Source organism: Chaetodon auriga, chromosome 14, assembly GCF_051107435.1.
Source record: "Chaetodon auriga isolate fChaAug3 chromosome 14, fChaAug3.hap1, whole genome shotgun sequence".
NCBI lineage: Eukaryota > Metazoa > Chordata > Actinopteri > Chaetodontiformes > Chaetodontidae > Chaetodon > Chaetodon auriga.
The window spans coordinates 1,447,145-1,467,093 of NC_135087.1; the positions used below are offsets into that span (position 1 = coordinate 1,447,145).

At 47.6% G+C, this 19,949-nt stretch overlaps 1 protein-coding gene across 5 annotated transcripts in view; it reads right to left on the reverse strand.

The window, feature by feature from the left end:
* The window catches only part of akap6 (A kinase (PRKA) anchor protein 6), a 170,799-nt gene that overhangs the window by 6,837 nt on the left and 144,013 nt on the right, over window positions 1-19,949 (reverse strand). For 4 of the 5 annotated variants that reach the window (XM_076748701.1, XM_076748698.1, XM_076748700.1 and 1 more), the window contains exons 18-21: window positions 13,896-13,979; window positions 13,418-13,570; window positions 2,663-5,722; window positions 741-1,928 (exon numbers count right to left, since the gene is read on the reverse strand). In XM_076748701.1, coding sequence (XP_076604816.1) covers window positions 741-1,928; window positions 2,663-5,722; window positions 13,418-13,570; window positions 13,896-13,979 — 4,485 coding nt within the window. The remainder of the gene's footprint in view (window positions 1-740; window positions 1,929-2,662; window positions 5,723-13,417; window positions 13,571-13,895; window positions 13,980-19,949) is intronic. The other variant, XM_076748702.1, reaches the window with a different exon arrangement.

The window sequence follows — 19,949 nt, forward strand, 5'->3', positions numbered from 1 at the left end:
AAGCTCTTAGCTGATGAATCCTAATGAAATCTGACTGATAGTAATTATGCTGATGTTGTTCTGTGGACCTTAACCTTTTAACTGAAAAACTGAGAAGTCTGCAAATCCCCCTTCCATTAACACCTGAGGGAGGCGAGAGGGACGAGGCAGAGGAGGAGGGAGGAAGAGGCAGAGAGGGAAAAAGGAGAAGGAGAAAGGGAAAAAGTGGAGAGAGGGAAAGGTTAGAGGATGGGAGGAGGAGAACAAATGATGAGGAGAGGAAGAGGACAGTTGAGGAGAAGAGGAAGAGAAGGAGGAAGGAGGAACAGGAAAAGAGGAGTGGAGAGGAAAGTTGGGAGAAAGAAAATTAAGACAGACAAGAGGAGGAAAGAAGCATGAGAAAGGAGGAGGAGAAGAACGGTAGGGAGGAGAGGTGAGGGAGTGGAGGAGTAGAGGAAGATGAGGAAGAAGAGGACACAGAGAAAAGGTGAGGAAGAGGAAGTGAGAGTAGGAAAAAGAATAGGAGGAGGAGGAGGAGGAGGAGGAGGAGGAGGAGGAGGAGAGGGGAGGTTACACATATCAGAACCTCTCACGTCCGTCTGGCCTTAGAAATGGAAATGAGAGAAATGCACCCCGGCCTCATTACATTCATACCCACTGAGGGGCTCGGACTAATACCTGGAGTAGAGATGTGAGGAGCAGTATCACGGCCTGTATAATGTCCTGAGATTGCAGATCAGGCTAATACCTGGAACACTAACCTGCTTCTCTGCCGCTGTCTTTGCTTCCTGCTGTGAGCCGCTCCGCCCTCTCCTCCCCTTCTCCTCCTGCTTCACCCGCCGAGTATCCACCTCTCCTCGCCTCTTCCCCTCCTCCCTATCTGCCTCTCTCATCGGCGAGCAGTTAATTTTGGGATTAATACGCGTGGCGGTGGCGGCTGGCTCTTTTGAGGGATTTGTAGCGGAGCTGCAGACACTTATCTTGGTCATTACGGCGCCCATATTGGATTCAAGCGTTTTAGTATCTGCCAAACATTCGGCTGCGGAGGAGTCTATCGGGGCGACACGCGCCCGGGGATTAAGATAAGGAGGCCCCTCATTACGACTCCTCTCCTCCTGCGGCGCACTGACACTCGCAGCGGCCGCGACTTCTCCTCCAGCGACATCACAGAGGAGGTACGGGTCCTCACCTCGCTTCTCTTTCTCTGCGCCAGAGGACACGGGAGGAGGAGAGGAAAGGTTGTCATCTTCAGGTTTGGAGCCGGGCCCCTGGAGAGAGGCGGAGGCGCTGTTTGATGGCGAGGAGGAGGATGAGCTGCGACAAGGCTCCAGGAAAGGAGAGAAGGAGCTCGGTGCGTCCTCTGTGGGACTGGAACCTTGAACATACAGGTGATCCCGGTTTCTATCCAACACACACTCCTTTGAGGGAGACAGGTAGCTCAGACTATCACCTGGTTTGGAACCAGGAGAGTAAGCTAGGCTGTTCAGTTCATAGCCAGAGTCCAGATCCTCCTTCAGCATGAACTGCTGGGGTTTCTTGGTGAGCACCATGCTGTAGCAGAGAGGAGGGCCCAGATACACCTCCTCCGTGCAGGCTGCAAACAGGGTCTCCTCATCCCTGATGTCTGGGCTCGGGGGGAGGGATAGCGAGGGGCTCGTCAGCCGCTCGGCGTGGCGACCATTCGCAGCCCCGTCAGTCTGATCCTCAGCGGCCTTCAAATCCAGAGCGCAGACGGCGTTCTTGGACTGAAGGCTGGGCTCGGGGCTCGGGCTGCCGAGGCCTTGTGTCGGCGTGACGTACGACGGGAGGCTGTAGGGCACCGGGGTGGAGCTCTTCTCCTCGGAGCACTGACTGACCTCACCGCAGTCGCTGTCATGGGAGGAGAGAGACAGGTAGGAGTAGAAGTCTCCCTTACGAAGGTGGAGGGGCCGGTGGGAGTGTTCGAGGACCTGAAGGAAGAGGGAGGAGAGAGTCTGTAAAGGTGTTTTTTCTGGTTGTTTTTGTTGCAGTTTTTATTTTGACCCACGAGACGAACTCCAGACTCAGATTCAGGACCACGAAAGAAATCAGGTCTGATGATTTCACAGTTTTATCCAACATCTGTTCTGTTTCATGTGATTTATAGTTTGATTTTATGATTTTTTTTTTGCTTTGGATACGCAATTTTTACACTTTGGATGATATACATTTAAATATTCTTACGTAAATCTAACAATCACCAAACCATCAAAGAAAGCAGCAAGTGTTCGTTTGCATATTAAACGTCTATTTATATTTTACACTTTAACAAGAGGAGAAAAGTTTTCTGCCTGATTTCTTTTTTCTTCTCAGAAATAAAATGAAGATTGAAAGCTGATTAGCTTTTAGATTACTTCACTTCCAAAAGATACTGAAGAAATTAGTCATTACATCCTAAAAGTTATGATCTGTGATGCGATTTATTGAATTACTCCAACTCAGTGAACAAATTAACTAAGATAACTTTTGCTACTTTTGGATTAATTTGTCCTCAAAACGTTCAGAATATGAGGTCAAACAGGACTTCAAATATCGCAAAAATATTAAAATAACTATTTATTTATTACCAACATCTGCAGCTCCACCAAACTGCTGCTTTAATTTCTGTTTAATTAGGTTTTGGCGTCACTGAGTCCAGAGCAGGCTGGCTGTTGTCATTGTGTACCTTGTCTCTGATCTGCGTCAGTGCTGCAGGACCCTGGTCTGGGACGGACCCGCTGGTCTCGGTCTGGTTCGGTTCTTCGGGCTGATTCTCTTTGCTCCTCAGTGCCAGTGAGGTCATGTCAATGATCTCCATCACAAAGTCATGCACGTTCTCTTTCTTGCCCTCCTCGACGCTGCATGGATGGAGGGAGGAGGGGGAGGGGAGGTGGCTGCAGCAGGAGGAGTGAGAATTGTGTCTTTTTTTGGGAGGCAGGGACGACTGTTTGTCTCTAACCTCCCTCTTTGTCTCCTCCGTCACAAACGATGAGAATTTGAACTTCTCCTGAATGGTGATGGCCTTCCGTCCTCCGGCTGCCAGCCTGCCGTTTTGCAAGGCATCGTGGGATCTGCAGTCCTCGATGGGCGAGAGGGAAGGAGGCGAGGGGAGGGAGGAGCTGTGACAGGGCAACTCCCCTCTCAGCTGTCCGACTAAAGAGGAAGCACGTTTGGACAGGAAGGGGAGGAGCTCGCAGGAGGGTGAAGCAGGAAGCTGCTTCGTTGGGTTTGATTCCGTTTTCACGATCAGGTCACTGACATCCTGAACGGACTCCCCCGTTTTGGCGAACAGGTAAGACTCCCTCAGTGACTCTCCTTTCTTTGTGAACACGCTCGACTCCTCTCGAAGGAGTTCGTCATCCTCGTCTTTCCCCTTTAAACAGCTCTGGTCCACGTTTCCGTTCTCCACGTCGTCTACAAACTGGCTGATGTAGCTCCTTGTTGCGTTCCTCCGGTTCTCCTCGTCTTCCTCCTGTTCTTTACGACCTCTTTTGGTTTTGTTGTTGTCACTGTTGGTGTTGGTTTCCATTAATTTCGCAGCTGTGCGGTTCAGGAAGCAGTGCTGGTCGTTGTTCTGAGAGGAGGAGGTGAAGGTGGAGGAGAGGTTAGTCCCACACTGCAGCTCGTCCCGGAGGCCTGCCTCTGTTTTAGAGGAGGAGGAAGACGAGGTGCGAGGAGATCGGATCCAAGTCTGCAGCTCCCTCTTCATGTACTCCAGCCCCAGGACGTAAGAGCCCTCCATCTCCTCTTCATCATCATCCTCATCGTCCTCGTTACCAGAGGAGCCGCCGCTCAACCTGTCCTCCTCTTCATCTTCTCCGTCTCGAACACCGAGCTCCTCCTCAGTGAGCGTGAGCGTGGAGGAAGACAGAAGGTCGCTGTCGTCCTCGTCTTCATCTGTGCACGCTGACGTACAAGAGACGTTTACAACCAGGCTCAAACTCGCTGCGTCCGTTTCGTCCATCCCTTGTCCTCCCCGGCTGTTTCCATGGCGATGTTTCCTACAAGAGCTCGAGTTGGCGTTGTCTGCCGTGGAGGGATCCAGGAAGAGGTGCCGTTGATTTCTGAGCACAGCGAAATCTTCGGAGCCCAGAGACGAGTCCTCGGTGCTACTCAGCTCCGTTAACGACGCTGTTGCCGAGCTCTCGTTAATCAGGGATGGCGGTCCTTTACGTGAGGAGCCTGGAATCCCGGAAAGGGGGGCGTGTCGACCTCCAAGAGAAGGTGAGGCAGGGAGTCTGCCCCGCTGCGGGGAGCTGCTCCGAAGCGTCATGTCGGAAACACTGCGGGTCATCTTTCCTGCCAGAGGACTCTGGATGTTCTCCAGGCGTTTCAGGAGATCAAGAGTTCTTCGGCTCAGCTCCCCAGAGGACGGTTCTCCTTGTGCACTTTCATTGTTCTTCTGCTCTCCTGGTTCAGCTCCATCCACCTCTCTGCTCTGCCCCAGGTCCAGCTCCCCCAGGCTGGCCAGGCTGCCTCCGGTATCCCCATCGGTGCTACGACATGGGACCAGGCAGCTCTCCAGGGAGGCGCTACGATGCAGCAGGTCTTTGGAGGGAAATAACTCCACACCCAGAGCCAGAATGGACTCCAGTGAGGAGCTCTGAGATAAAACGGGATTCGATGCCTGGCGGCTGAGAGCAGGAGGAGTCTCCAGACCGCTTAAATCAGCTTTGAACTCCATTATGTCACTGCGGGACATAAGGGGCTTGGAGGAGTCTACATCAAGTCCTCCCACCTCAAAGTCAGAGTCGGAGTCAGCGGGAGTCAGGATTCCACGTCCATTGATGAGGATCTCAACCGCCTCCCCTCCTCCCCTCCTGTGCCTCCTCTTTTTCTCCTCCTCTCTGTTCCTTCTGCTTTCACCTCTGACGTCAGCCCTCCTCCATCCTTTCTCCTTCATATTCTCCTCTGTCTTGGCCCGTCTGTGGTTGCACCTGGTGACGTTACCTTTGTGCAGGGCCAAATGACCCCCGTCTACAGTTTCAAATTTCCTCTGCTCCTTCTCCTCCTCTTCCTGCTGATCCTCTTCCTCTCCCTGGATTTCAGAGTTTGCTGTTGTCTCCGTGTCTCCTGTATCACTTACGATGCCGCTCTCGCTCTCTGACCGTCGACTGCTAGCCGATTGGCCGCTTCCTCTGCCGCCCTCCCTCTCGCTCTCCTCATCCCGGTAGCCAACAATTCTATCTCCTCCTCGGCCTTTTGGCATCAACCCTCCCAGGAGGTCTGGGAGGGATTCGATGGAGGAGAATGAGGAGTCCTTACTCAAGCTCTTCAGCAGGAGGTGCTGTTTGTGTTTTCCTGATTTGGTTTTGTGCAGTGAGGAGGAAGTGTGAGGAAACTGAGGTTGTCTGTACAGTTCGACGGTGTGGAGGCTGTACACCTGGTAGATGTTATTGTTGTTAGCTGGAAGAGTTTGGGACATGACACTGGGCTGAGCTTCTGATGTGGATCCACCCCTCATACCGGACATCATCTCAGGACAAGGATGGGCTGACACATCGGTTTGCATCCTTTCGGGTTGATTCCCATTGGACAGAAGACTGTCCGAAGGCATATTCGATTCTGTGGGCAGGTTGTGCGTAAGGTCGGGCTCTGGTACTTCTTGTGGCTCTGGTTCTGTGATTGTCATATCGGTTTCATCCCACTCCCAGGAGTCATCTGGCGGCAGTGCCACTGGACCAGCTGGGACTGGGCTGATCTGATGGAGGTCTACTAGACCTGGTTCCAGAAAGTTCCCAGGAACCTGCAGACAAGAAGAAAGACAAAGGTCCAGTAAGAATGAAGATGAATCCTGCTAGCTCAGCTGCTAAAGCACAAACCATGAAACCACGACAGTTTCCAGTATTTATGCTAAGCTATGCTAACTGCCTGCTGGCTCCAGCTCTGCCCTTAAAACACACAGGTATCGATATGCATCTTGTCATCTCACTCAGAATGAAAAAGAATGAGCATATTTCTGAAAACTGGTCCTGAGTGTCACACTATCTTTAAGAGGATGGAGAACGTTCTATTCATTAGTATAGATCCTCAGATATGACACCGGAAACACTGCTGGTGTGTGATGGACGTGTACAAAATGGAATCAATGAAAAAAGCATTAACAGAATTCAGCCACAACTTTATTCTTTGAGATTAAATCATGAATTCACTGCTGAAAACTTCAGTAATTATTCAGTCTAAAGCATCTATGTTTCAACAAATTCCTCAAAGCATGTGTCATTTTCCTGATCCTGTTGGAGCAACGTGTCTCATTATGTCTACTTTCATGTTAATGACCATAATCTTTAGGACTTAATGACCTTTTCCTCCTGCAGAAAGCCTAACGGGAGGCCAGACGGTCCGTTCAGCTGAAGCTGAAGTGAGTTGTTGTTGAAGTTGGATAGTTTTCTATTATCATTTAAAGTGCCTGAAATGTTTTATTTCGTGCTATCAAACACTCTGGGAGTACAGGTGATGTTTCTTTCAGATGTTGTGTTTCCTGTTTTGGTACCAAACTCTTTAAAAGGACGTGTCGAAAACGCCGCGTCCTTCCTGAGAGCGCCGCGTCGACTCAGGCCTCCGTCTGAAAGAGACACGCCGACAGCCGACTCTGACAAAACACGTTCTGTGATCATTTAAAAAAGAGTAAAATCAGCCCACCCCAAAGCAATTGCTCATAAATCTCAACACAAATTATTCCGCTATGGAACAAAGCGATGAATTATTCAAAAACGACTTCTGAGAGAAAGAGCACGAAGCTGAAAACCCCAAAGTAAATACGTAATCAAAAGCCTTCAGAAAGCTCGGCTGTCTAAAAATATGCTTAGACACAGGAATTCTTCCCTTCCACAGACATAATTATACAAATTGCTCCGCGTCTCGTTAACAAGAGAGGGGGGTAATTCGTATTAGCCATTCATAGCCTATTAATCTAATAAACTAGTTGGCTCTGTGTGTGTGTGTGAGCGTGTGTGTGTGTGTGTGTGTGTGTGTGGATATGGGTCTGTGTAATGAATTTCTATTAGATTTGTGTTTATTCCCCTTGTGCTGATAAGGGAGATGGGGGTAATGACTGAACTGGGTTTTGCCACTGCAGACGTATTCAAAAACAGATTCAGCGCTCAGGGCAGAGGCTATCAATCAGCCTTATCCAATCAAATCAAGTATTTGATGACCCACGAAAACCTTGTATATAATTTATATCTGTAATTTATCTCATTTCTTTAATTTCTTAACAGTTTATAGCTGGATTTCAGGTATTTTAGGACCCCAGACAGAGCAGGGAGGTGACTTCTGGTGTCTGATGGCCGCAGGGGTTTCAAAAACACATTTTTAGAGCAGAAAATAACTCTGAAGAGTTTTTGGTTCTCTGCCAACGAGGCAGAGCTGGCAAGCTGGCAAATACACCAGTCAAACAGTGGTGATAATTTCCCATCCATATTCCAGCAACGGGCCAAAAGTGTTGGTCCAGATGTTCCTGAAGCTGACTGGAAACACAGTTTGTGCAGGTTTTAGTGGCCTCGAGGGCTCAATGTGACCATCCTGTAGACCAAAACAAGCAGTTTCACCTGATGTCCAGGTACTAGTTTCACACACCTGGTTCTGAAATAAAGTCAGATGCTTAAAGGTTTTTGAAACATGATGACTGTGGAGGATTTTCAGGATGTTCAGGTTCAACCAAAACCTCAACAACAACAAACTCTGCTCAGACTGAACCTGAAGCAAATGCAGAGACTGACTGTACATGAGGTCAGCGGAAAGATGTGAACAGATTGCTGCAGGTGGTGCTCTGACGCTAACACCAACAATAATCCACCTGTACTTAATGAACCTACAGCAGCAGGGAAACACAGAAACTGGAGGAAGACAACTGAAGGAGCTTTCTGGTGAGCTGCTCTGGAATCAGTCCGGCTGCAGACTGTTTATGAGCTACCTGCAGCTGAAATCTGACAGCTAGCTCACTTCCCAAATGAGGACAGACCGCAAACCACTTCAGCTCTAAAGACATTCAAATAAGACAGAAAATGTTCGTTCGCATTCGGTCCAAACCTTCAGACTGCTGCACTCACACAGACACAAGTGCATTCAGAGTTGATGGAAAGACTTCAGCGGATACCAACAGATGCAAGTTCACTCTGCGCAAATGAAGGCAAACACACGTCAAGGTGAGTTTAAAATGCTTCAACTTCAGCCCAAAAATCAGCTTCATAAACATGCAGAGACCAGAGGAAAAAGAAGGGAGGCTGAGGGGAAATGACAACGAGTGACTGCTGACGTCAACCGGAGGACAAGCTCTCAGCACGCACTGCCAATACTAATGTTGCTAGCATGCTACAGCTAACATCAGTCAGTACAAAGGCTGAGACTAAGAGCTAAAAGCAGTGGGAGGCCGGACTTTGCAATCGACAAGTGATGATTTATTTGTTCTTCCAGCCTGAAGCCTCGGTCGAGGACAGATGGAAGGTTCATCCTCTGGGAACCAGGAGTGGGTTCAGCGAGTTCCCGTCAGGATTTGAATGGCGGCCACGTTAAAATAAACTGTTCCTTACTGTGACTTCGTTTCCACCTCGGTCTGTTCACCGCAGTTGCTGACGGTGTTTGTGTGTTTGTGTGCATGCCACAGACCCGTGCAGTGTTTTTTGGGGGTGAAAACGGAAAACTTTTTCCCATTAGCTCTGGTTTGACTGCTCCCATTTGTTAGCATAGCATCTGCTGGAAGGCCCAAGGAGAGCGGAGCTATCTAGCAGCGTCTGGGTGATTATTCATGTGGCTGCGCTCCTGCAGGAGCTGCTGCTGCTGCTGGAGTCTCTGCTGGCTCTCTGCTGTACCAGTTGTCAAAGAGCTGAGGGAGCCCGGCGTCACCGGTCTGATTCAAAATGAATAGAAGCGCACAGATAAATCACCTCTCCATGCTGAGTGGAGGAGCAGACAGGCTGCTTTGAATGTAATTGCAAACGGTGAATGAAAACCTCCATATGTTGCTCTTAACTCCGCTCTGAAATATATTTCATAATCGCGAGGAAAGTGTTATAAAATATAATTTCCATATATTACATTCGACTAGCAGGTACACTTAGTGAAACCTCATCCTCACAACACCCTGCAGCTTTAATTTAGACTCATTTACATCAAATAGAAGATAAAACAGGATGCTTCATCTGCTTTCCGAACAGCACAACATATACACGTACCCAGTGAACAAAGACAGGAAACACACGTCTCGTACTGTAAAACGCCTCCGATACCACACAAGCTTCTCAGGTGAGAGTGCTGAGGTCACCTGCAGATGTCTGATCATCTACGACCTCATGTGCTCGTCTGGTGTGTTTCGTCTTTCCTTTCTTAGATGACTCAGAGGAGGTCGCTTTTAGATCTCAGTGCAGCTTTACACGCAGCTCATCATGTGATTTTAACATTTTTAACGTTGGTGTGTATCAGATGCAGTGTCGGGTTGCTTTTATTTCTTCCTTTCTAACGGGACATTTGTGTGGCCACTGGAGGCTTTAAATCCTCCCCCTCTGACTTCCCCCTGGAGTGCCTCAAGGCTCAGTCCTTGGGCCCTTATGACTCCCCATTTTTGTGCTAACTCATGGTCAAACCGTTCAAAGGTTCAACATCAGCTTCCATCTTCAGGTGGACGACATATTTTACATTTGATTTCAACACCACGACACGACTGGTCAACATACAACCTGAAAACTTTCTTCAGGTAAATCAGAAGCCATGATCATGAGTCCAGATCCCTCCAGCGAGCGCTCAGGATCTCTAACCTGCTGCATCAAAACCCAGAGCTGAGTTCATGTCTTACTCTGCACAACCTCTCCAAGACTCAACAAAACTGCTCATAAAATCCAAAAAAGTCCACGTGACGCCTATTTCAGCCTCTCGACACTGATGACCCTTCGAGCCTGAACGCAGCCTGAGATCCTCCAGCAGAGGGATGGTAGCCGTTCCTCGGTCCAGGCTAAAAACCAAAGGACACATTGGAGAACCTTTGGAGGCAGAACCACATGACACGAAAAGCTGTTTCTTCTTCTTCTTCTGCTTTCTCTTAACACACTCTCAAAACAAAGAGGCAGAAATCTTGGAGTGATCTTGGACACAGTGAAGCAGCATTTTGTTATCACACGACACAGACGTGGACCAACCTCCCAGCTGATCTCAGATCGATTATTAAGGCCCGACTGACCAGTTTGAGTCGAAGCTACAGCCTGCTTCACCCAGGAGGCCGAAAGGCTGATTGTTTTTTTATTTAATCAATCTAAATATGGGAGGACTTACTGCGTGTTTCTTATTCTCACTTCACTTTAACTGCACCTTTAGACTCTTTAAATAAATAAATCTCTCACCTGGGCTGATGTTTTTTTACTCTGTGGAGCAAACTGAATTTTCCTGGTGTGTGAAGTGTGCTGCCTTGCTCTTACTTTAAAAATGCACATTTTCATTTTAAATGTCATCGTTCTTCTGTTTTCACTGGGTTTTATTTACTAATTCACATGTTTCCTGTCGTCATTACTGGATCAATTCCACCTGAATGTATCATTAATCTGGTAGTTTCTCATCTTTTTTATGACTTGGTTTTGAAAAGCTCCATAAACAAAGTTATTATCATTATCACTGAACGTCCCATGAAAACATGTGAGTCACTGTGACGCCTCTGTCTGATGATGAGCTGTAATCAGATTACTGTGAACTCAGCCGCTGCAGACACGAGCGGCCGGACAGACGAACACGGGTATGTCGACGTCACACACACACACGCGCACACACACACACACACAAACATCAGGCGGCTGAAACCTGGAACATGCGCAGCGGCGGCCATTTGTACGCAAGCCAGCAGACTCATTTACACAAACACTCTCTCAAACACACACACATGCGCACAGAGCGACCAGGAGAGGACAATCGTTTTATCACCCGGCAGAAGTGTTCATTTATAAGCTAAACCACCCAGATATATGCCTCTCCGGTCCTTCCCCTCCCTGCACTTCACCCCCTCTCCCTCCTCGGCTCTCTCTCTTTATTCCTCTCCCATCCCCAGGAGAAGTGAAATTACTCTCCAGCCAGGCAGCGAGGTCAAAGTGTCTGGCCTCTGTTATTTGTCTTCTCCTCCTCTACAATAAAGTGTGTGTGTGTGTGTGTGTTTGTGTGTGAATGTATGAGAGAGTCTCACCTCCAGCAGCTCATGTGCAGCAGAATTAGGCTGATTCTCACAAACGAGCCAACAGAGTCTGAAGCTCTCGTCCTGTTCAAAGGCCTTCTGATGGTTTTTAATTCAGCTCAAAGCTGTTTTATCCCTGCAGACGTTTAAAGCACCAAACAACAACACACCTGGAAACGGTCGCTCTGCACAAGCTGTTAAAGTTACCTTCAAACAAGCCAGAAAATCAGCTTTGTTAGCGTCTGAGGTTTAACAGAAGTAACTCAGACCAGAGAGGAGGGACAGCAGGTACGACAGAGCCGTCCATCACCAGTGTCATATGATGTACGACATCACATGAAGGTGGATTTTGTTAAAGTGGAAACAGGAAAGCTCACCAGCCCTCTTCACTTTGCTGCTTCCTCTCTTGCAGTAATAAAAGTCCAAAATATATTCACATCAAAAATGAATTGTGTTAAAAAAATAGTCCATGTTGTGTCACATGTTAAATAGGACTGATGATGGCCTGTGATCAAATCTCAAACCCAAACCGGAGGTCGTCAGCTTTGAGTGGAACAGTTTTCATCTGTGGTTCCTGCTCTGCTCCTCCGTGTCCTCCTCTGCGCTCCCTCCCTCCTTCTCCCTCTCCTCATTCTGAGCTCCGAACACATCGCTATCCGTCAATTAATTGCCGGCAATCAATAAAATGTGTGTGTGTGTGTGTGTGTGTGTGTGTGTGTGTGCTCTCATGACACTCTTCTTCGTTTATGTTTTTCCATCAGTGTGTGTTTGTGCAGGTTTTACGCAGCTGTGTGTGTGTTACTTTGTGTGTTTACTTAGCAGCTTTTTATGCTTCCAGAAGGGTGACTGTGTGTGTGTGTGCGTGCGTGCGTGCGTGTGTGTGTGTGCTAAACCCTTCACCTCATATTCAAATGCAGCTCTCCTTCTGTCTCTATAGAACCATATTCATCACTATTAGAAATCCATAACAGCTCCATTCTGCAGCAGCTCTGAGCCTTCAGAAGCACTGCGCTCGCTCGCTCTCTCTCTCTCTCTCTCTCTCTCTCTCTCTCTCTCTCCCTCTCTCTCTCCCTCTCTCTCTCTCTCTCTCTGAGCCTCGTCCGACCCGAGCAGCTCTACTTTGGACGGCTCCCTCGTGACCGACATTTCTCTTAACGCCCTCCGGGTTCGCCGCTCCGCATCAACACGTGCTGAGCTGTCGTCCAGCGGCGGTGATCAGCGAGCGGCTCGTACCTGAGACCTGGAACCTGAGCTGCTTCATTGGCTGAAGACTTCTAATAAGACACACCTTTTGGTGGCGTGCCGTCATGGCGGCAGACACGCGTGGTTTGTTGGTTTGCAGAGGACGGCAGAAAACGGTGTTTATGTGACTCTGACGGAGAACCAACAGATTGTCAGCTGGCTGCTTGTGGACCGTTTGGTTCACGTGGAGTCGATGTATGTAGACAAAGACAGTTTTACAGGTTTAAAGAGTTGGAGCGTCAGAATGGAGGTGACGTCAGTCTGCTACCTTCAGACTTAAACTGTAACAGTGACAGCAACAAAAGCAGCACTTTAACAATATTTGGTGTTGAAAATGATGAAAAGACTGAAGAACTGAAGTATTTCTCAAAGTTTAAAAGAGATCAAAGCTGCAAACTTTCTGGAAAACATCTGTGTGCTCGTGGCCAACAACTCCGTCCTGAAGTGAGACTGAGTGGAGGCGAAGAGAAGAGCTTTGCTGTGATTTAGTTTCAGTTTTCATAAACATAAACATGGATGTCATCGGCATAGAGAAGATAAGCGACGCATCAAACCAATGGAAGAAGATAAAGAATAAGAGAAGCCCGATAACTGACCCCTGAGGGACTCCACAGGTCAGAGGAGCTCAGGCAGACACAGCAGATCCTGAAAGTCCATCAAGTTACACGAAATCCTTCCTGATTGCAGCTGATGAGCCTTTTCATCACGCAATTCACTGTCCAATCAGGACGTCAGAGGCATTTCTCTCACCTGACCACAACCGAGCTGAGACCTTAATAACATTCATGCTCAGGTTTATCAGACCAGTTCATAATTTGTGCTTTGTTCCTCAGTCGGTGCTTATTTCGCCAAACATTACGACGCCGTCTCGGGTTGTGAAGAACGTTCCAGAACTAAAACGCTGCAGCTTCAATCACAGCACCATCTGTCTTTCACGCTGCATCTGAGCGTCAAATCAAACTCTGACATGCTCGCTGAGTGTAACGGTGCGTCAGCTGACTGCCTGCAGTGTGGAATGAAGGATGTAAAGTGTAAATGTCAGAGCGCTCTAACCTGCTGCTCTCCCAGCTCCCGCTTCAGTCTGTTCTGCCACTGCAGCGCCTGCATCACGATCGCCTCCCACCTCCTCTCCAGGTTGATTGACAGCAGCTGCAGGGCCTCCCAGTGCTGCTCCGCCTCTGGGCCCACCTCCGCCATGGGGCCCGACTGTCCCAGCGGTGGGAGTGTAGAAACAGTTTAGTCAGAGTTGTTAAAGGCCATTTTCATGCAAATCAAATGATTAAATTCATGATTTTAAGAATGAGCAACAATATAATTCCTCTGTCAAGGTTAAGCTGATTTATGAGGGTTTGATGAAAGAAGGAAAACTCAAATCAAACTAATTTTAATGGGAAAATTCATCAGCGGGGTAGTTTTCCTGCTGCCAGTTTCAGGTCTGCTGAGCTGTCCGGGTCGAGTCACAAGTCAGCGGCGATAAAGCCAAAGTGGACTTCTTTGATTTTGTTGAGTCAATTAGTGATTTTTGGAGTACCTGGCTCTGCTGCAGCAGCTTCTGGCAGAGTTTCAGAACAGAGGAGACTCCTCGGCGTCGAGCTCGCACCTCCGAACACAGAGACTGAAGAGAGGGACAAAAGAAAGGAGACAGGAACATGGTCAGAAAGATGCAGCTTCAGAATGCTGATACAAACAGCTGACAGACAGACAGACGGACCAGTTGGAAACAAAACCTCCAGGTAAGAAAAATGTATTTTCATAAAATGCTTTTGGAACTGTTTGTACATCCATCACTGTTTGCTTCAGTTTTGACTTTCCATACTTGCCATAGTTGCATCTCTGACCTGTTAAAGCACTGCATGGCCGAGCACCTGCTCACCTGTGCACACCTACATGCTTCCTGTGTCTTCATCTCACCTTCTACATGAGCCTGAGCCTTCCCAGGATGCCCCTTTCTGTCCCAGTCTGTGAAACGTGTTGCTGCATCACAAAAATCAATGCAGCTGATCGAAACTTCAAACATACTGTTTTCGGGTGAGGATCAGCTTGTGCATGAACAGTTTTCTGTGCAATGAAGGATTGTTTGGAACGTTTCAGGTGTTTTCATCCTGGACTTGAGTCTGTCTTCACTGCTCCGTCAGACTTTGCTGCGTTCACAGACCTCAGCCATCATTTGGTGAGTGCCATCTTATTACTGCTGACAGAACATGAGACTCAGGTTGTAATAAAGCAGAATGATCCTTTAAAAAGAGCTAAATGTGTTTTTATTTATTTAATTTTTTTATTTAATTCTCCACAGTTCAGTGCAGTTAGATTCAGGTCATTCACAACAATTCATTAGCATAAAGTCAAATTCAGCACACAGATCCTTGATCAGCAGTAACAGTGCATAAAATAAATGACAGCAGCCAATATTCCCCCTGTGCTTCCTCTGTTTCTGCCTAATAAATGCAAAACAGAGGAAAAAGAAACAGGAGGATTGGCAGCGCCTATTATAAATCACTATATGCTGATGAGCCTCCGCACGCAAAGGTCAGTGAGTGTGTGTGTGTTTGCATGTTTGAATGTTTACTCATGCAGGCGTGTGCACAACGTGTGTGTAGACGTGGGTGTGTGTGCAAACATATGCATGTATTTCTGAGTGTGCGTGAGTGTGTGTGTGACAGAGAATAGAGGGGACAGCCTTACTCCTCTGCTGCAGGGACCAAACACGTCCAAGCCCCAAACTATTTATGCTAATCCTGCCCGCTCGCTGAAAAGCACTTCCTTTACATTTTCTTTACATTTTTCCAATAAATATTAAACACTATTACAATGAAATGGGATTCTCTTACTCTCTCTCTCTCTTTCTTGCACACACACACACACACACACACACACACACACACACACACACACACACACACACACACACTCTGCCTCTCTCACACACTCAACTCTTCCTCTCCCGTCTTTCATCTCCTCTTTCTCGCTCTCTTCAGTTTAGCATATTTGTGGCTCGCCCGGTTGTCTAAACAGGAGATGGGGATGCAGAATACAGCAGACAGGATCAAGAGGACAAGCCCGGTGTGTGTTTGTGTGTGTGTCTGTGAGGTTGCAGATAAATTTATTCCAAACAGGAGGTGTGTATTACGCTGAAGGAGGAGGCTCTAAACAACAACAAAACGACTGAGTGATACTCGCTCTGCGCCAAATAACTGCAGCAGACAGCGTGGGGGGAGCGCTGGAAGATGAATTAAACTAGATTGAAGCTGGAACAATAATTCAGCATGTTAGAGTCTGAGGACGACGGTCATAACTCTGAAATCTGCTCCACGACGTCCACAAAGTCTGCTTCAATGACACAAAGTCTGACACATTGACTGAGGAATATTTTTGCTGGAGATAAGACCCGCCGCCCCGAGAAAAGTTCCTCACATCAGCCATCAGCCCGGATTGATTTTATCCGCTTGGTAATTGCATAACTTTGACATCACAGTCAGCAAACATGACAATAAATGATCGCAGCTTAACAGGCTGTCAGACGGAACTGATTGGCTTCGATATCTAATCAATACACTCGTCTACACATCGAGGCTCAGACGACACCGACGCTTCTCATGTGTAACAGCGACCCAAAGAAGCTTCACACTTCAGGTCTCAACATGTGACCACATGTATTCCGTACCGCCGAGCGCTCAGAGTACCCAGCAGGACTGTGAACGGACGCTGAGAGACGACTGAAGCTAAGCTAGCAAGCTACATGCTAACCCAAATCTGATCGCTAACAGTACAAACATAAACAAGCCAGCAGCTGTTACCTGTTCTTCTGCATGGATTTAGCTTTTTAATGTTCCCCTGAAACTGTTTTCAGGGCGGCATCGCTGCATCCTGAGCAAGGCGACGTGATTTAAAGACACAAGAATAAGTTTGCTTATTAATGATACTCGCTGCTTTCACGTCCGCTCAGCGACTCAAATCAGGTCTGGTGCCGTGTCGAGTGGTTGAACTCCATTGGCAGAATAGAGATTTGTGTTTGTACCTCATGTACCTTTATGAAGTTAATGCATTCAGAACATTTGTGAGGCCTCCAGGAAACAGCCACCACCTTCAAAAACACAAAACGTTCCTGTTGGTCTCTTTAAAAAGCGTTTTAAAATACATTTTCAGTGGATCAGACCAGCGTAAATACTGACAAACATCATGTCTGTCGTCATTTTCGGCAGGACGACTGCAGCTTGGTCGTTTTCACACGGTGGAAGTTTTTTCTCTGGGAGTTTATTTCCAGACAGAGAAGAGAAAGACAGAATCCTAAGTCTGTATTGTTTCTGCACGGCTGGTTTTTATTCACTGATCCCTCTTTCTCCCTCTTTCTCTCTCCGGCGGGTCGAGCCTGGTTGGGCCCATATTGACTCAGAGGGCTCTACAGACACAGTCGGACAAATATTTGCTAAAAAGCTTTTCTTCCAAAATACATGGAAAGCCATGGAGTGGCTGCAGAGGAAGAGACGGAGGACGTAGAGGCAGAGACGAGACGGACAGAGAGGCAGAAAACAAGATACAGAAAACGACACAGGTCGACGGAGGAGGAGGAGGAGGAGGAGGAGGAGGAGGAGAGGGAGTGTGAAGAGATTAAAGTGAGTTACAAAGGAACTGAGACAAAGGAGGACAGACAGACAGAAGACAAAGACGAGAAGCGAAAGAGAAATTTAAAAACAACAAACTCATTTGCTAAAATGTGAGAAGCTGCTGGAGCTGGAGGTTCTTGGTAACGTCCACGGTGAAGGTCAGAGCAGACAGACCTCCTCTCTGTGACCTCCTCCAGACAAACTGACTGTCCTTCACGAACCCTCCTGAGCTTCTTAGCTGTTAGCTCGCTCAGCTGAAGAGCCGCCTGCAGAACCCTGCTCCTGTCACAACGAGGTCTGTGGAAGCTGCTTGATGAGCATCCGAACTCCACTGGAGACGATCACTTTGTTCAAGAGCGTCTGTCCCGCAGCTCGTCCAGTTCGGCAGGTTTGTAGCTGTAACGATCGACATTTTCATCACTGCGAGCCAACGTAGGAAACCTGGTTTGCCTTTTATGTCATTTGTCCATTTCTCTTGAAAAGCGCATCTACTTCTTGAAATCGTGAAATCATCGAGTACTATGTGCATGTTGCGTTCAGGGACCCCTCAGACGGATGAGCGATCTTCTTTTATCACTGAAAAAGTTATTACTCTCAAGAAATTCTTCTTGCATCTATGAATTACCTGCGTTAACCTTGTGCGTCTGTATGAGACGCTGAGACAAAACATTATTTAACGTCCTGTGAATGATTCCGATTGTAAGCTGAAGAAACGCTGAACGGGTTACAAGGGGTCCACTGGAGGAGCTGCAGAACGTGGCTACAAAGAAGGTCGTCTGGGCCGCCTCGCTGACGGTCAACGGATCGATTAATGAACTGTTTTTATCCGTCGTTCTCACAGCTTTTTAAAGGGGTTACACAAAAACCAAAGAACCCTTTAGAACCGCGGCAGGAACCCTGTGTTCTCTCAGGTTTAATGCTGTTTCTGTCGCTACGTCACGTTCAAGGTCGACCACCAGGAGGGACAGAAGAAGAACAAGTGATGTCTTTATCTCTTCGTTTGTTTTCTCTCTTCGTTTATTTGTCTGTCACTCAACATCCTCCTTCAGGAAGGCCGAGCGACGGAGGATAAACAGAACCAAGAGGATCTGCTCTCCTCCTTCTCTAATTCCACCTTCGCTCTCTCTCTTTCTCCTTCTTCTCTCCACCACTCCATCCCCCTCTCTCTCATTCTTAAATCTCCCTCTCCTAAAAACAAAATCCTCTTAACTCTCCTCCACCTCCTCATCTCCACAATCTAATTACCGAGACCTGCCGTGAAGAGAGGGATGGAGGGAGGGAGGAGAGGATGGAAGATAGAGGAGAGTGGAGGTTGTTAGCACGGTTGCTACATCTGTGTTTTTAAACAGCGAAGCACTTTGAAATGAGAGAGAGACAGAGAGACGAGGACGAGGACACATCTGAACTCTGTTGATTCTTGACGATACGATACCTTTCATTTCCACGACTGAATGAAAACCATCCGAAAACAGCGTTTACAGACATTACTGAGGAATGTTTTCTGCAAACCCACCTTTCATTTCACAAAAGAAGCTTAAGTTCTCAAGTTTTAGCTGCTAAACACGAGCAGCTGTACAACAACTTTGGCAAATGTGTTGAGATATTCAATGCCAGCCTTCAGCACTCCACTGTTTTCAATATTTGATGCCACATATTTTGCTCAGCACCAAAGTTTATTATGCAGCCTTGGAAATGACAAATACGGAGAGATGGAAAAGAAAAATATGTGAAACAGAAAGAAATAAGACAAAGAAAAGAGCAGCTCTCCAAACAAAGACCCGTTCAGGGTTCACTGGCGCGGCTGTCAGAGCGTCTGAAAGTCCTCAAAGCTCAGATCACTTCACGTCATTCAGACTGCGATTGTTCACATCAGCCTCCGAGCAGAACTACGGCAGTGTGGACAAACCAGTGGAAAACTGTGCTAATGAAATGGATGGATTTATGATTAAGGTTTGGTTCAGTTTAGGCTCATTTTACTTGGTTAAAGAAAGCAAAGCATCATGAACTGTTGGTACGAGGAGGATGAGGACGGTTCAAAGCCGACGTCCACCAGCGTCCTCCCAAAGGCTGCGTTCAGACATTCAACAGCACTGTGTGATAAAACGCAACCCCTCCGTCAGATTCAATGAGGCCACTGTGTCGGCACAGCGGGTGGAGACGGAGACGACCGCAGCAATAAGACACAGGACACAAAGGGACGAGAGACTCAGACGCTGCGCTGGACGAACCACAGCAGCCTTTAGGTTATTTTAACACAGGTCAACTAACCTGATCCAAGTTAAGAGTGAGGGAAAGACTGAAGACATGAAGACAAAAAAGAAGACAGAAGCAAAAGGAGAAGAAACACTGAGCGCAAGAAAGAGACAAAGACAGAGATGGACAGAGACGAATACAGCAAAAGAGAGTGAGCATGAAGAAGAAACAGGTTAAAGAACGAAGGAAAGACACGAGAGGGAGACAGACATTAAGAAGACAGAGACAAGGACGAGAGGGAAGGAAGACAAGGACAAACTGCAAAGTGAGGAGAGACAGAAATAAAGAGAGACAAGGAGACAGAGGGAGGAGGAGGAGGAGGATTTGGGCTGCTTGCGTGGTGACCCAGTGGATATTTCAATCAATTACCATTAATTAGAAATCTCTGATTAATTCTATTTGTTGATTAAGTCAATTAAAACCACAAGCACTCGTTATCGCACAACGAGCCTAATGAATTCCTGTCGACAATTTGTTCCCACACACATATTCCCTCTGCTGCTGCTAATAGCGCCTACAGCTAACCAAACTTTGTCGTTTGCATACTCTCCTCCATCTCTCCCTCCTTCCTCTCCTCCTCGTCTGACATTTCTGTCTTCCTCCCTCCCTCTTCCTCCTCCTCTCTGCTCCTCTCTTTCCTCACGAGTTCTCGGTAACTTCTTTCTTTCTCTGCTCCGGTTTCTCTTCCTCTGTTTGTCCAGCTGAGTTTGTAAAAATGCAGACGTTGTAGC